This window comes from Rhipicephalus microplus, chromosome 4 (assembly GCF_043290135.1).
Source record: "Rhipicephalus microplus isolate Deutch F79 chromosome 4, USDA_Rmic, whole genome shotgun sequence".
Classification (NCBI taxonomy): domain Eukaryota; kingdom Metazoa; phylum Arthropoda; class Arachnida; order Ixodida; family Ixodidae; genus Rhipicephalus; species Rhipicephalus microplus.
The window spans coordinates 122,372,249-122,385,671 of record NC_134703.1 but is presented as its reverse complement, the minus strand read 5'-3'; the positions used below and the strand labels follow the sequence as shown (position 1 = coordinate 122,385,671).

General features: G+C 45.7%; 1 protein-coding gene across 1 annotated transcript in view; it reads right to left on the bottom strand.

The window, feature by feature from the left end:
- LOC119172851 (cell adhesion molecule Dscam1-like) overlaps window positions 1-13,423 on the bottom strand; it is a 284,967-nt gene that overhangs the window by 124,097 nt on the left and 147,447 nt on the right. Inside the window, exon 11 of the mRNA XM_075893168.1 lies at window positions 2,210-2,494. Coding sequence (XP_075749283.1) covers window positions 2,210-2,494 — 285 coding nt within the window. The remainder of the gene's footprint in view (window positions 1-2,209; window positions 2,495-13,423) is intronic.

Below are 13,423 nucleotides of genomic sequence, written 5' to 3'. Positions count from 1 at the left end.
TTTTTTTTTTTTTTTGACGGCACAGTAACGTCGCGCTCGGAGCAGAAAGCTTTCCGGGAAGAGATCGGGGAGGCTGGAACTATAATACATCGACTAGGAGTATAAAGAATATGACTTTCGCGATCCAATCGTCTTAGTTGAGTACATAAATAACGCTGTAAAATTTGCAGTGGCGAACATGAACACTCTAAGTGGGTTTTCGCGCTCGCCACTGCCGTCTTATAAACCCCCCCCCCCCCAAAAAAAAAGGTCAATAAAATTTTTCCAAAATGTCCGAGCGGATGTTCGAAGCTACGGCACACCGCATTAGACCACTTGGCCCCAAATGGATATATCCTCCAGCATCAGTAACCAAGAGCAATTTATATGCACCACTTACTGTTGATGGTGCGTAGATAACTGAGGTGCGTTACCGTGGCAAGCACTTGCTCACTATTCCCCGTGAGATATGGCGCAAGGACCCAAGTAGCGCGCTTTAGGAAGCGCCGCCCTGCCCGTATTCCGCTGCGGTGCATGAGGGGCGTTTTTTTCCAGTACATTTTGGTCACCTGTGTTCATGCGCGTATCATCAGAGGGACGTTCAGGAGATGACTCATGGCTTCGTGCGCGTCGTGCTTGCATCTCAAAACTTGCGTTAAAGACGTACCCCGCAAGAAGGTCTCTCACTCGCTGCAACGGATCAGTTTGCTAGAGTGGTGCGCGCTGGTAACTTTTATTGGCAGAACATTCCAACTAGTGCACATCACATTCATTGCTTTATCCTTGCGGAGAAACTGTGACGTTTATTTTGAGAAAGAAGCACTTCAAGATTCTCGAGGCCAAACGTCGGGCATCCACTAATGTTTTCATATCGTCCCTCGAGTACGAGTGATGAAAGGCCCGCGCTCCTACAGTGGGTTCCACAGCCATCTTTGCACGTAAGTTCTGGCGCTGTAATTTGGGCATTCTGCGTGATGTGTGACCGGCTATGGTTCGACTCTGCTTTGTCTACGCCAAGGAAATACCTTGCCTGAGCGAAGAAGGGCCGCGTTAAGCCCCTAGGATTAGCCCCCTTCGCAAGCTATACAAGACTCGTATGAAGCGTTTTCGTCCACTTCAACCCGAATTTTCTCTATTTCACAATAAATCTACCCAAAAATAAACACTACAGATGCCTTGCTCCATCCCCTACTCTTTATACCCGGGATGCATTATCCTCCGTTGATTTGTGCGCATTTAGAGGGTCTCTAGAAAACTTATGGTGATTTGAAAGTGGCTGTCATGAAATCGTCCATTACACTTCCTGGTTCTCAAAGAAATGTGTTGAGCTCGTAACTATTTCATAACACTAAATGAAGTTAAAGTGAAGATGTATTAGATGTATTGGAGGTAATAAGAAGTAAAGAATATTTCTCACTTTTGAGTGCTAATGCAAAAGCCGCTAAAACGGTTCAGTCGCAAGCTCTATATTTTGCCTTTTTTTACTAGTTACAATTTTACGTCATGGCACTCTTTGGCTAACCCTGGTCGCAGCGCCCCGAAACTCTCCTAATCATCATCAGTCTAACTCTATTTATAGTGCAGTCATTTTGTATGTTGGAACCTATTATGCTCGATGAAGCAGTATGGTAATTATATGGTTAGTTCATGAGTAGAACTATGACACACTAAGGTGTCGATAAAGGTATTGCTAAGTTGCATCACCACTCTTTCACAGAATTTTAGAAAGAAGTTCTCATTTACGATAAAAGTGAGGAGTGGGTGACTGACGCAGTAATTCTCTCAGAGCCAAAGGCACCACAACCAGGACACTTAGGGAAAAAGGTAAGGGACAATGTAGAGAAGTTAGAGTAGAGTAGGGGACAAAGAGGGCATAAACACAGCACAGAGCGTTTCGACAATGAATTACAGTGAGCTGTTCGAAAGAGGCGATAAAGTGCTCTTTGCTGCAAGGCAATCTAGCCTCAGAATGAGCGAAAGCGATGGACATGTTGTACGCTTTTGTGTATGACACCACGGTTGACGACGCGGTGCTTTATCGATGGACACGACCTTGTATGCTGCTCTGTACAATACTTGCTCTTTCTTCCACGCATACCCCGGTATCTTCCTATAGTATAGGAAAACCAACCTCAGTTTCTTTTTCTTATTAAACACCTGTTATCCCTTTTACCTTTACATATTTCCCTCTCACTTCAAATGAAGAAAGCTGTTAATCGCCATAACTTACCATGCACTCTTAGTGGCGCCGTGTAGTTTACCGTGGCCGCAGTGTTTGAAGCAACGCACGTGTAGCTGCCGTCGTGGCTCGGACTGAGGCTGTCGATGACCAGCGCCACCGAGAAAGGGTCGAGCACGCGGACTTCGATGTCGGGACTGGACTTCACGGGCTGTCCGTCTCGCAGCCACGTTATGCGGACAGGAGGGTCACCGCGAGCGATGTTGCAGTAGACTCGAGTTCGCATGCCCTCATGTAGGTTCTCGTCGAAGGCGAATCGTTCGATCAGCGGAGGCACTGAGTTCCAAAGAAACAATAACAAACGAAAGGAGGCAAGAACATCGATTAGTCAAGGTTGGAATAGCTGATGTCGGATAAAGCCGGGAAAGAGGTCCAGTCTGCAAGAACCGACATGGCATCACAGTGTAATTAACGTAGGGTAAGAGCTCAGGTCTGAGAAAAGTGCAGGTAAGAAGAGACGCGACGTCACAGTGAAATAAAGCAGGGCAGAAGCTCCGGTCTGCAAGAAGTCCAGGCAATAACAGACACACCATCACAGTACAAATAAAGCAGGGCAAGAGCTCCGGTCTGCAGCAAAGGCAGGCATAAACAGACACGACACCACAGCATAATTAAAGCAGGTCTAGAGCTCCGGTCTGCTGGAGGTGCAGACAAAAACAGACATGGCATCACAGTATAATTAGACATTGAAAATGTTAGAAGCGTCAAACGTATCAAATGCACTACAGGTAGGATTTATATCACAAGCATCACAAGCGCATAAAGTGATGCCCACAACTAAAGAAAAAAGAAAAGTGCTGAGTCTGTCGTGATGGTTCAGTTCGGTGCACATGAAATTATTTCCAGAACCATATTAGCTTAGTTTAACGATTATCAAACAGTGTTATTGACAAGACAGCCCTGCCGTGTATAATCATAAATAGGAGTGTGGTTTCGGCTTGCAATAGTTTTAATTCGTTTTCTGGCTCACTGCCATCTTTTTCGCTTTGATCACTTTTCACTCTTATGTGAGCAGCTCTCAATTATTTCGGCAGCTAGCCTATTATATATTTTAATAACTTTCAATGTCTATTAATGAGGAAGACGAAGAAGTGTGTTTTGAATAGGAGCTACTTCTGCTAACTCCGGCGTATTTCAGTTGTAATTTGAGTCTGTTGATCAGTTTTCGCTGCCCCCTTGCAGGGGATGGATGTAGACCACCCCGGGCGCCTGCCGGCACCAGCGGCGTCAGCGGCAGCCGCCTCCAGGAAGCGGATGGGACAAGCGAGTGACAGCGACAGTGAAGATACTCATGGCTACTATCTCAACAGTGAGGAATTTTCAGATGACGGTTTCCAGCCTGTGTTGAGCCGCAAAGCGAAGAGGAGGAACATGAGGGCATCCTCATCCTCAACTATTCAAACTGTAAGTGAAGCGCCAAAATCGAACACTTATACCATCCTGTTTCTGCCTACACTTCCTACCGTCAGCATGAAACGCCTTAACAGATAGTCTGTGTCGAGGTCTCTGGAAACGCTCGTGCCAAATGAAATCACGGACATAAGAGTGAACGCCAGAAAGAATATACTGGCTGTGGACGTTTTGCACGCAAGCGAGTTGGGCGTTCTGCGCAGTGTAACTGACTTGGACGGCAACCAGGTGCGCTCTCATGTTCCCGTGGGATGTGATGTAGTAACCGGCGTGATCTACGACATAGATGTGGCTATTTCCAATAATGACTTACAATTTCTTGTCAAGACAACAACCGATGCTCCAATTGTTGATGTCACCCGGCTAGGCAAGTCTCGCTGTGTGAAGATTGCGTTTAAGAGCACATCACTTCCCTCTCATGTGAAGGTGGGATACTTCAGACATGCTGTGCGGCCTTTCATTCCAAAGCCTCTCCAGTGCCGTAAATGCATGAAACTTGGACATGTGAGTAGCGTCTGCGAGAATTCGGTGGTATGCCACCGCTGCGCCGAGCCCCATGAAGCGGATAAGTGCGTCGCAACTGTCAAGAAATGCTGTAATTGCAATGGATCTCATGAAGCCACATCGAAGGACTGCCCGCGGATTCAGAAGAAAATTGCCATCTTGAAGGAGATGGTGCGCGACCACTCATCTCATCGAGAAGCCGCAGCTAAAGTCAGAAGGCGTCGTTCACGTCGACGTCGGTCTTCAAGGAAGCCCGCTACCTTCTCGACACGTTTGCCAGATCCCTCATCAGTGCCACCTCCTTTGCCTCCCAGACCACATGCCGTGGGAAAGGCTGTAAAGGACAAAGCCAGTGAGCATACCCTAACTGCGACAGAGTGGCCTGCACTTCAAAGGAAAGCAGCATCAAGCAAACCGAAGGAGTTTCATGACGGCCAGTCCGCGATCCCGGTTTGAGATCTTTCCAACCAAGACAGGCAAGTGAGTGCAATCGTACAATCATTAATTGCCACGATTCGCACGCTACTGAGCAGCATACAATCTCCGTCTGCTAAGAGTGCACTGCAAATACTGGATGCACTGAATCCAGTTCTTGCTAACTTCGTATAAGCACAATGGCTCAACAAAATCTCCACTTCCGCACTGAAGTTAAAAGTGCGTCGATTTTTCAGTGGAATGCCAGAAGCATGAAGTCCCGTATCTCGGACTTTCGCCGATTTGTTCGGGCCAATCAATTCCCTATACTTGTCATGTGTGAACAAAACGCATCAACGCCTTATAGATTGTCCGGTTATGAAGCTTTTTGTTCAGCCGCTTGCGAAGAACGAAGCAAAGTAATTGTTTACATTCGCACAGACTTGACTTATCTTTCGCAACCAATAAGTTCAACTGACGACAATCAGTACGTGTGTCTTCGTGTAAAGAAGAATGCATTTTAGTTCACGCTTATTGGTTGATATATAACTCCGTCATCGCGATTTGACTGCGACAGATTAAAAGACATTCTAATGAGGACCGATGGGCCTTGGATCATCACCGGGGACTTCAACGCCCATCACATGCTTTGGGGGAGCACTAGGATGAATGCCAGGGGCCGGAACATTGTTACATTCGCTTCCGATTACGACCTTTCCATCATGAACGATGGTACCCCCACATATCTGCGGGGTCTCACGTATGGCAGTTGCCTTGACCTGACATTGGTGTCACGGCGCCTCTCTCACAAAGTTAAACGGTTTTGCGATATTGAGACTCATGGGAGTGATCACATACCCACCTACGTGACGATCGATGGTATCATAAAACATTTCTCTTCCGGTGTTGCAATTGGCACTGACTGGTCGATGTTTACATCACGTGTTGAGGACGCTTGCCAAGAAGGCCTCGCCTGCAGCCTGGAAAATACCATAGCGGAAGCTATGCAAGCGTCCAAATGTAAATTACCATTTTCGTCTAAAATAACACAGTTTGACATCTAACTGGAAAGATTACGAGCTATACGAAGGCGTGCTGAACGACGATACAGACGCACAAGATCAATTTACGATCTGAGGGAAGCAAGGCGGCTCCAGAAAAAGATTCAACGACGCATTTACAAGCTGGAGAGCGAACGCTGGAAAGAATTCTGCGAATCTCTAGACCCTCATAAACCGCTGTCATATATCTGGAGAACAGTTCGTGGTCTTCGCTCCTCTCGGCAACAACGGCACCCTTTTAAAGCTTTGGCACTCCATCATGAAAAAACAGAACTCGAGGTGGCTGAAGAATTTCGCACGAGAGTTGCCGGAAATATTATGAACGAGAGCATCGACGCCGTGATCATTCCTGAGACGCGATTATCAGAAATGGACATTCCATTCACCATGGAAGAACTGGAAGGTGTGTTAGTCGTTTCTAAGCGCATGTCATCGCCAGGTCCTGATGGTATTACTTATAGTGCGTTGGGACACCTTGGACAAAAAGCCAGAAAAGAACTTTTAACATGCTTCAACAACTCCTGGCTCAGCGGCAGTGTTCCCCGAGAATGGAAAATAAGTCGATTAATACCACTTTTGAAATCGAGAAAATCACCATTGGACTTGACAGCATATCTATCGCCCTATTGCCCTCGCAAGCTGCCTCGGAAAAGTGATGGAAAGGATGGTTCTATTTCGTCTCGAGTAGTACTTGGAACGATACAACAAATACCCTTCTTGCATGGCAGGCTTTCGTCAGGGCCGCTCCTCCATCGACTGTGCCCTTGACTTATCGACATTTGTGCAACAAGAAAAAAGTCGCAAGCGCATATCAGTGGCACTCTTTCTTGACGTGAAGGGTGCGTATGATAATGTAGCTCACGATGCCATCCTCACTTCTCTCGCTGAAATGGGCATTGGTGGACGAATGTTTCAATGGATAAAAGATTATATAACTGGCAGGGGTTTCTTTGGGCAAACATACGATGGTACAACTGCTGAACATTACACCTACTGCGGAGTACCTCAGGGAGGTGTTTTAAGCCACACATTGTTCAATGTGGCCCTCATTGGTCTTGTGAAGGTTCTGCCAAAGTCGGTGTGCCTATCCATATACGCCGATGATATTTGCCTCAGGAGTGCTGCAGTTACTCGCCCTCAGGTGCGTGCACGAATACAGCGGGCAGCAACCCTCACAACAGCCTACCTTCAGAAACAAGGCTTAACTATATCAACTGTGAAGTGCGCGTTGATGGCGTTTACACGCAAACCAATGACGCCATACCCTGTTTACATCAATGGGCAGAGTGTCAAATATGCACGGACGCATCGTTTCCTGGGCATAATAATCGACAGAAGTCTTTCGTGGAGCCCACATTGTGCGTACTTGAAGAAGAGACTGCTATATATTGTGCATATCATGAAATTCTTGTGCGGTAAAGCATGGGGAACTTCTGTGGCCTCCATGCTACAGCTGTACAGGGCCCTATTTCTGGGTCTATTGCGCGACAGCTTGCCGGTACTGACTAACACTTGCAAATCGAATACTCATTCATTGGAGAGTTTGCAGGGTCAGGCACTGCGTATCTGCCTAGGACTGCCCCGATGCGCTTCTACTTATGCCACAATCATGCTTGCCAAAGACCATCCGGTCAGGACATATATAGCTGTGGATTGCCTCAGAGCGCACATTCGACATGCTAGCCGTGTCCCCGACCACCACTTGGCCCTTCTACCTTCCGGAAGACCACGTGCTACGTTTTCAGACGTCATAGCCAAGCACCTAAACAGCATTCCATCAGGATATACGCCAGCTGCGAGAACGGCATGCCCTTTGTGGTGCCTCGACCAGCCGCAAGTACGTCTAGAAATTCCGGGAATCAAAAAGAAAAGCAGTCACTCCAGAGTAGCATTGAAGCAAGCAACACTGCTATTATTACATGAGTTGTACTTAGACCGAACGCAGATATACACTGATGGGTCCGTCTCATACAGCAGCTCATCAAGTGCCGCTGTAATTCCGGCTGCAGAAATGGCAATCAAGTTTAAGTTGTCACATATGACTACATCTATGGCATCAGAGCTTGCTGCTATAAGGGCTGCTTTACAATATCTCGTTCAAGAACGTCCAGGAAAATGGTTTATATTCTGTGATTCGAAGGCAGCACTTCAGAGTTTGCAGTCTGCCATGCGTAGGAGGAGTCATGACCAATTGGTACAAGAAATAAGACATTGCCATCACGAAGCTCTAGCACGAGGGCATGATATTATATTTCAATGGCTGCCTGGACATATCGGTATTACCGGAAATCAATTAGCCGATGATGCAGCCTGCTCAGCCCATGAAGGAACCCATGTGGTCCCGATTCCTCTATCAAGGAATGATGCAGCACGACAACTTTACGTGCTGGCTCGAGATCTGACACGTACGTTCTGGTCGTCTACCAGCTTCCAAAGGTGTCAATTTTATGAACTGGATCCTTCGCTCAAGCTAAAGCTACCATCACAACTTTCCCGCTCCGATGCGACACTATTATGCCGCCTTTGGTTGGGTGTTGCATTTACAAAGGTGTACTCCTTTCGTATTGGTATGGCAGACACCTCTACATGCGACTTCTGCGGAGCTGAAGAGACCATCGAACACGTCCTGTGCAGCTGCGCTTGCTACGACACACAGCGATGCCAGCTCCGGATGGTTTTGAATCAACTTGACCCCGGACCATTTTGTGTGCAGAAGATACTAGGACCTTGGGCATCTGCCTCAGTTGCGCAGAAAGCAACTAAAGCACTGCTACTTTACCTAAAGTCAACAAACCTGAGCGACCGCCTGTAGACTGTGTGTGCTCCCCGAGTGTGCTCGTGACTGTGTGTACCTTCTCATCTCTCTGCAACCTCTTTTCTCCTATTTATCCCTTCTCCAGTGCAGGGTAGCAAACCGGATGCGCGTCTGGTTAACCTCCCTGCCTTTCCTTGCATCTTTATCTCTCTATCTCTCTTCAATGTCTAATAATTTTATAAAATTGTGACTAATAAGACTTAGGTTCCTCAGTTTATCGTCAGCCACAAGAAGTTTGCTGTGTTTCAAAACTAAAAAAGAGTAACATTCCGCCTGCACACACAAAGAATAATTTCTATTATTATTTGGAAACACCATTGGAAATGGCACTTTGTACAAGTATTCTTTTACTGAAAAAATGAATGAACGTATGAGGCCAGGCGTCACAGGAATTCATCGTTTCCGCAACGTCCGTGTCCTGTAAATGTTTATCCCTGACTACGCAAGGATGTACTCTATAACACGCAGTCCTGTCGAATCTAAAGTAAACGCACTCGTACATACTGTCTAAGTTAGGGCATTATGTGGTGTCAGAAACGCACGCGCACATTTTGAGCTAATTGAACTGCTATGAGCCTTTTGGCGACATTCTGGCAACACTCTACGCTGTCGTGGCGTATTATAAAGCAACAGGTTCGCCACACCACCAAATGCCGGTAACTACTCCGAATAAAAATGTTGATAATAATAATATTAGTCAGGCTGACTGCGCCCACCACAGGAGAGAGGCCTCTCCCATGATCCGCCAATGAAATCGGCCTTGTGCCACGCTATAACTGCGAACGTTTAGGAGCGAAGTTCGTGGTTTGTGCGTCCCCCGTTGTCGTAGTGCGTAACCTGTGGCACATACCCGCATACCGGGGGTGCATACCCACCCTCGGACACAAATTCGCATGTCCACATGCTACGAAAAATGTAGCAAGGCGCCGTTATCTCGCTCTCGGTGTTAACAAAGTGCTGACAGCAGAAATGTGGTACATACTCTCTTTTAGTCCTTGGATTGTCCTCTGGATGTCGGGACTTGTATATGATGAATATATGACAAAAGAAGCGAGATGGTGGTACTTGAAGTGTTCACTAGATGGACAGATGAACGCACGCACGGAAGGACAGACAGACAAGCAGGTGGACAGACAGACAGATGAATCAATGAACGGACAGACGAATGGACGCATGGGTGCACGCACAGAGGATGCATGGACGGATGCACGAACGGATGAACTGACACACGAACGCGCGGACGGACGGATGGATGCACGAACAGACACACGAGTGGGTGCACGTACGGACGGATGAACGCACGGACAGATGCACGGATAGATGGATGGTTCGCCCCACTCATCATCATTCATTCCGTGGATATGCTGCAATTTTTAAATATAATTGGTCCACCTATCTTTCTATCTTCTCCTGAACGGCTTGCCTTCTCTGGGAATCCATCGAGTTCCCGTTAAATGGGCGCAACATATAAAACGACAATATTATCAACAGTGCCCTACATTCTGAGAAATTAAGATAAATGCACAAGAACACATGCGCTGTAGTAGGACATTCTCAAAATGTTCCCGATGACATCAGTCAGATGAACCACCTACAAATAATCACTAATAATCACTACACAAATAAAGAACTTTCGGTGCACCAAGAGACGCAAGAAAATGCTGCTTGTTCGTTTCTGGTCGCGGGAGCGAATCCTCGCTGCGGCGGCTGCATTTTAGATGAAGGCGAAAATGCTGTAGGCCCACGTGCTCAGATTTGGGTGCACGTTAAAGAACCGCAGGTGGTCGAAATTTCCGGAGTCTTCCACTATGGCGTCTCCCATAATCATATGGTGGTTTTGGGACGTTAAACCCCACGTATCAATCAGTAGTTTCTGTTTCATTCATAGAAGAAAGAACCGCAGGACCTTACTATGGGGAATGGCGCGAGTGATTCAAAAAATAAATTTTCGCGTAGTTAGATTGGACAGGTGGTGCCATCTAGCGGGGCGCAGTTGAACAAAAAAACGTCTGCAATCTCGGAGCCGATGGCGGGAAATGAATCAATGACCGCTGTTGCTGCTGTGGCTCCTGATGCTTTCGGTCTGCTGCTATTGGTGCAGTAAAGCCGGGGAACATTGTACACGGCACGTGAGTCGGTCCGACCGGTTCACTTCTTGAGGCGGGTGATTTCAAGTGCGCTAACGTGATGTGGACTACTAGAACGTGATTTTATTTCAAAATAGACCCTTCCTTGGAACGAAAGTAACACTATGAGGTTTCTGGACTGCTATTTGAGTGATCAACGTCGACTTACTAGTTGCTTTTAGAGTACCCTCAATAACCAGCAATTATCGTGCTGATTTAATACGTGCCCGGACAATGAACATTTATTCTTCTTAATTTTAAATATGATATTCCTAGCCCCTGTTTGTTCTCTGACCCACTTTTAAGGTTAAGCCTATAATTTTGCTGTGTCGTCTTCTGAACTCGTTTTGTAAGCCTCCATGTTTCCGCTCCGGAGGTGTGTACCAGGAAGATGCAGCTGTTATGTACCGTCCTCTCGAATTATACTGGCAATCTAACATTCAGTTTTGAGAGTTTTTGGCGAATGTGCTCCACCCAATCCTTATTTTCGTAGTTAGTTCACTCTGGTGGTTTGGCTGCGTGGTTACTACCTGTCCTAAGTAGGCATATTCTTCTACAGTTTCTACTGCCTCGCCACTTATTTCAAAGCAATGTTCTCTTTCGAGACTAATGCAAATTACTTTTGTTTTGTGCATATTAATTGTGAGATCTACTTTTCTGCTTTCGATCTCCAGTTCAGTAATTATGAGCTGTAATTTGTCTTTTGAATTATTCACATATACAATGTCATCAGCGAATCACAGGTTACCAAGATACTCTCGATAAACTCTTATCTCTTACTCTTGCCAATCAAGGGCCCCGAAAACCTTTTGTAAACACGCATTGGATAAATCGTGTCGCACTACCTTACAACCTTCTTTGTTGCTAAAAAAATATACATTGTAATGTTTAGATAACCGTGCACTCTCAAAGCAAATAGGCAGACATTTGTGCATGCCTGCCCTTAATCATACGCTACCCCTTTTCTCAAAGTTACATAGAAGCCGCGTTTTTCGACAAGGGGGCATCACACACACACGGGCGCTCGTTTCTTGTATTTATCATGAGCGTATAGGTGTAGTTCAATACACACTCGTGTTATTTCGTGTTGGTGAAATACTTTTTTCTCGATTAGCACAACTGGACAGCAACCTTACAATCACAATTAATGAAGAAAAAAATCGACTCTTGACAATGCAGAGAGCACGACTTACAAAGCGAAGTGTGCTCGGTAAATTGATTCTTTGCAATGCGCGCTGCTCGCATACTCTCATTGAACGAGGCTGTATTTAGAAGCTTAGTGGGCACACTCTTCTCGGCTTTACGAAATCGACGCTGCTCCACGCTAAATTAGCGCCACTGCTGCACAGCGTAAACGCAATCACTGGGAAAATAGTCTCTCACCCGAGAGTCGGGATCTCATTTCGTCAGATCACTCTGTGCAGCGCCGAGAAATTAGAAAAAGCTCGCATCGCTGCGACTCCACACAATAACTGTCTGATCTTTTGAATCCAATTTCCGCTCATGCACTTGAGCGTAGGCCCAGTTGAAACGGCGTGCCAATTGATTTCGCTGCCAGTTGATCTCGCCGTCCATAAAAACACAATGCAGCTGTTCGCAGTGATGTCTATTGTTGCAAAATGTTGAAGTATTTTGTGAAGTAGGTTATTAACGTTTTGAGCCTCGACAATGACAGTTCCTGTTCACCCGCTTTATGAAGAGCGGATAATTTTCTATTAGGATACGGAATTAATGTAAATATTAAAAAAAACGCTTATCACGTGATTCGGATGCTCTTCGACCACTTAGTATGAAGAATGCCTGTAAGCTTTCTGGTGGAGACATGTTGATGAAGTGGCAAGGCCACACAAATATCCAAAAACTGTTCAGAACTAACACAATAACTGAAGTATGCTTGGCGCTTTCAATTTAGTGCGTCTTTTTAAAGGTAAGTGCCTCCTCGTAAAAAAATGACAAAAGGTGTTGGTGAAAGTTCAGTACGAGATACAATAATGTGGATCACTCATTAGAAAGAATAGCTGCCTATGAATACCATATATATGAGTACTGAGTTACGTTCATCCGTTGTGAACAGCTCAACGATAACGTGCGAGCTTTTTTAAACGACGAGAAGTCTTGGATATCCCAATACGTTAAAACAGCGTCAAGCAACTCACTTAACCGGTAAATTATGCCTAATTGACGTTAGTTTAATAATATACAAGAGCACAATACAGTTTATAAAGAACACACGAAAAAAACATTGATATCGCTGACCATGGCTAGCAAGCCATACAGTATCCAACGTACAAGTACCTCGCATTTATAACTTGAGTTGTGACACGAAAATATGTCTTCGTACACATTTCAATTCTTTCTGGCCAACACCGATTGACACATAAAACAGGTCAGAGGATCCGAAAAAAAGTTAATTCCAAGGTATTTTCCAGGTGGTGGAAATTTATAGAGCCCTTCACCAGGCGTCTCTCATAACCATATGGTGGTTTTCGGACGTTAAACCCCAAATATCAATCAATGAACAGCGTCGGATAGTTTTGGGGTAATGAAGTGGGGTGACCTCTGGGAGATCACTAAGTTTAGTTGCGTGTAACTAGAACGAGTTACTAGAAGGTCACTTGCAGATTCGGATGCTGCCACTGACAAATTATCCTTTCGTTCACTCTTGTTTTTTCACAGTTATATAAAAGTCGTAATGACATCTCCTATAGTTCATTTGGCATGATTGTCTGTTAGTTCTCCCTAATGATGCATATAACAAGAAAAACGAGCTGGAACAAAAAGTGAATCAGGCCATTCGAATCCTCCGGCATCTCTGCGGGGCCAAATGGGGTGGTACTACAGAGTCCTTATTAGCCCTACATGTTGCCTGGATACG